Here is a 2,522-nt window from a genome sequence, read left to right on the forward strand (position 1 = left end):
TGACAGTGTCTGTGTGCCGATGCATTCCATTAGGACATTCAGACTTTGTGAAGAAAAACTCAGAAAACATGATAAGACACCATGGAAAATGTGATCAATCAACTGGAATTTTATAGAAAAACTTTATTGTTAAAGCCAACATTGAATCCCCTTTCCTGCCAATCTCTCTCTCTCTCTCTCTCTCTCTCTCTCTCTCTCTCTCTCTCTCTCTCTCTGTCACACACACAGACACACACACACAAACACGCACACACACATTAAATAGGAACAAATATCAAAGCCTGATCTTTCCACCCAACTTGCCCTTTTTATTGCAGAACATTTCATCAAGAATGAACAGAACATCAGGGCTCATGGGCTTCCTTCTCCTGGGTTTCCCTGGCCCATGCAGCCTTCAGCTCCTACAAGCTGGGATTCTCGCCGCAGCCTACCTGGCTGCCCTGGTGGGGAATGGCCTCACCATCACCATCACCTCCCTGGACCCGGGCCTCCATTTGCCCATGTACTTCTTCCTGAGGAATATCTGCCTCATTTCTGCTGTGGTGCCCCAAGCTGTCACCAACTCTGTCACCCACTGCCACTCCATCTCATTCCTCGGCTGCGTGGCCCAGTTCTTCCTGGTGCCTTTCTCTGCAGTTGCAGAGCTGAGTCTCTTCACAGTGATGTCCATTGACCGCTATGCTGCCATCTGCCATCCCCTGCACTATGAAGCCATCATGAGCAGGGACACCTGTGTGAAGATGGTCACTCTGTCCTGGCTCAGCAGTGGCTTTGTATGTGCCATGCACACTGTGAGCACCTTTTCCTTTTCTTACTGTGGAAACCGTCAAATTCAACAGTTCTTCTGTGACATTCCGCAGCTGTTGGCTATTTCTTGCTCCCAGAACGTGACTGCAGAAGTCGTGCTCATCTTCATAAGTGCCATCCTGGACACTGGCTGCTTTGCCTGCATCGTCGTCTCCTACGTCTTCATCTTCTCCACCGTCAGGCGGATCCCGTCCACAGCAGGGAGGGCCAAAGCCTACTCCACCTGCCTCCCCCACCTGGCAGTGGTAGTGCTTCTCCTCTCCACTGCCTTCACTGCTTACCTGAAGCCTCTCCTAGGGTCCTCCTCCTCCACTCTCCTGGTGCTCTCTGTGGTCTATGTTGTGCTGCCCCCATCCCTCAACCCCGTCATCTACAGCCTGAGGAAGAAGACCATGAAGGCAGGATTGGAGAAGCTGGTCACCGGGAAGCTCCTGACAAAGCAGTACATCCTCCTGTTCCTCCACAAATACAGCAAATCCCTCTCCATGTTTGTGCATGTCCCAGGCTGCTCTAAGCTGGCCTGTTCTTGTCTCAGGGTTCCTGCAACCTTGGTGCTGATCGCGATCCAACTGGAGTGAAAGACACTGACGGGTTATCACTGAAGGGGGGCCTGGTCTGACATACTGCAGTCCAGGAGAACTGCCAGGGGGGCACTGGGGGTCTGCCCCTCTTCCCATCATGCCTCTTGTCTTCTGCTTCTTGGATGAAATCATATATCTTGGGTTCAGATATTTTCAAGTTAGTTGTTTAAATGTCTTACTCAACTAAGGCTGTGGACTCTCTGGTGTCACTGATTGAAAGCCAAAGAGGAAATGTGCCCTGGGTGACCTCAAAGTCTCCTGGTAAATGGGCAGGAGGTCTGGACCTCCCTCACATGGAAGGACACTCTTGATACTGTTGTGTTGTATCTTTGCCTTTGTAGCAATTGTTTCCTGAGTCATTTCTTGTACCTTAAGATGCAAAACAACACCTAGTAAATAAAGTATCCCTCCAGCTAAAGAGCATATGTTAAATACCAATTGAGCAGGAAGCAGGTGTGACCTGGAGTTGCGTTCTTCACACACAGGCAGCTTTCCCACCACTATAGGGGCATGTGCACTGGCAATGCCCCCTGGTCACAACAGTACACAATTTTGTGTCGTGGTAAATTAGAAGAATTTCTTTAAAATTTTTTGTGCAAAAGTAATGGCTATATTAAAACAATTCACTTTTCTTAACACTTTGAAAATATATTTATTTTATTCCATTAACCACTGCATGGAACTACCAAGTGAGATTGTTAAATATGTGCTCATTAAAATCTCTCTTTCATCAGTGAACGCTCATATCTTTCCATTTACCTGCAGGGAAAATATGCTTCAAACCAAGCTGAGTTACTCCCAGCTCCTACCTGCCAAGAGAGAGATGGGAGGGGAGAAGGAGGGTGTATGGGGAGGGGAGAGACAGAGAGAGAGAGAGAGAGAGAGAGAGAGAGAGAGAGAGAGAGATTATAACTGACCTTCTTCATTTTCTGTCTGATAACTTAAGATAAATAACGATGTGTGGCAACAAAATTCTTCAAGGAAACATCTTCATAAGTGTTCATTGGAGAAGAAGGGAAGGTTGAAGCATGCCTTCTGTTTTACCTTTTATTATCTTAAGAGATCATGTTATCTTTTTGCTTTTATTATCTTATCAACATTCTATTTTTTACATAAAACTACCATATGTTGTAG

General features: G+C 46.7%; 1 protein-coding gene across 1 annotated transcript; it reads left to right on the plus strand.

The window, feature by feature from the left end:
* The first annotated feature begins 353 nt into the window (after positions 1–353).
* On the plus strand, positions 354–1,385 carry LOC144256113 (olfactory receptor 14A16-like). The gene has a single exon (XM_077801240.1). It carries the CDS (start codon positions 354–356, stop codon positions 1,383–1,385), a length of 1,032 nt encoding a protein of 343 aa, XP_077657366.1.
* The last annotated feature ends 1,137 nt before the right edge of the window (positions 1,386–2,522 follow it).

Source organism: Urocitellus parryii, chromosome 1 (assembly GCF_045843805.1).
Source record: "Urocitellus parryii isolate mUroPar1 chromosome 1, mUroPar1.hap1, whole genome shotgun sequence".
Lineage (NCBI taxonomy): Eukaryota > Metazoa > Chordata > Mammalia > Rodentia > Sciuridae > Urocitellus > Urocitellus parryii.

Bases quoted from the DNA above. Each gene is read 5' to 3' on its own strand.
- LOC144256113 (XM_077801240.1), top strand. From the start codon at position 354: ATGGGCTTCCTTCTCCTGGGTTTCCCTGGCCCATGCAGCCTTCAGCTC.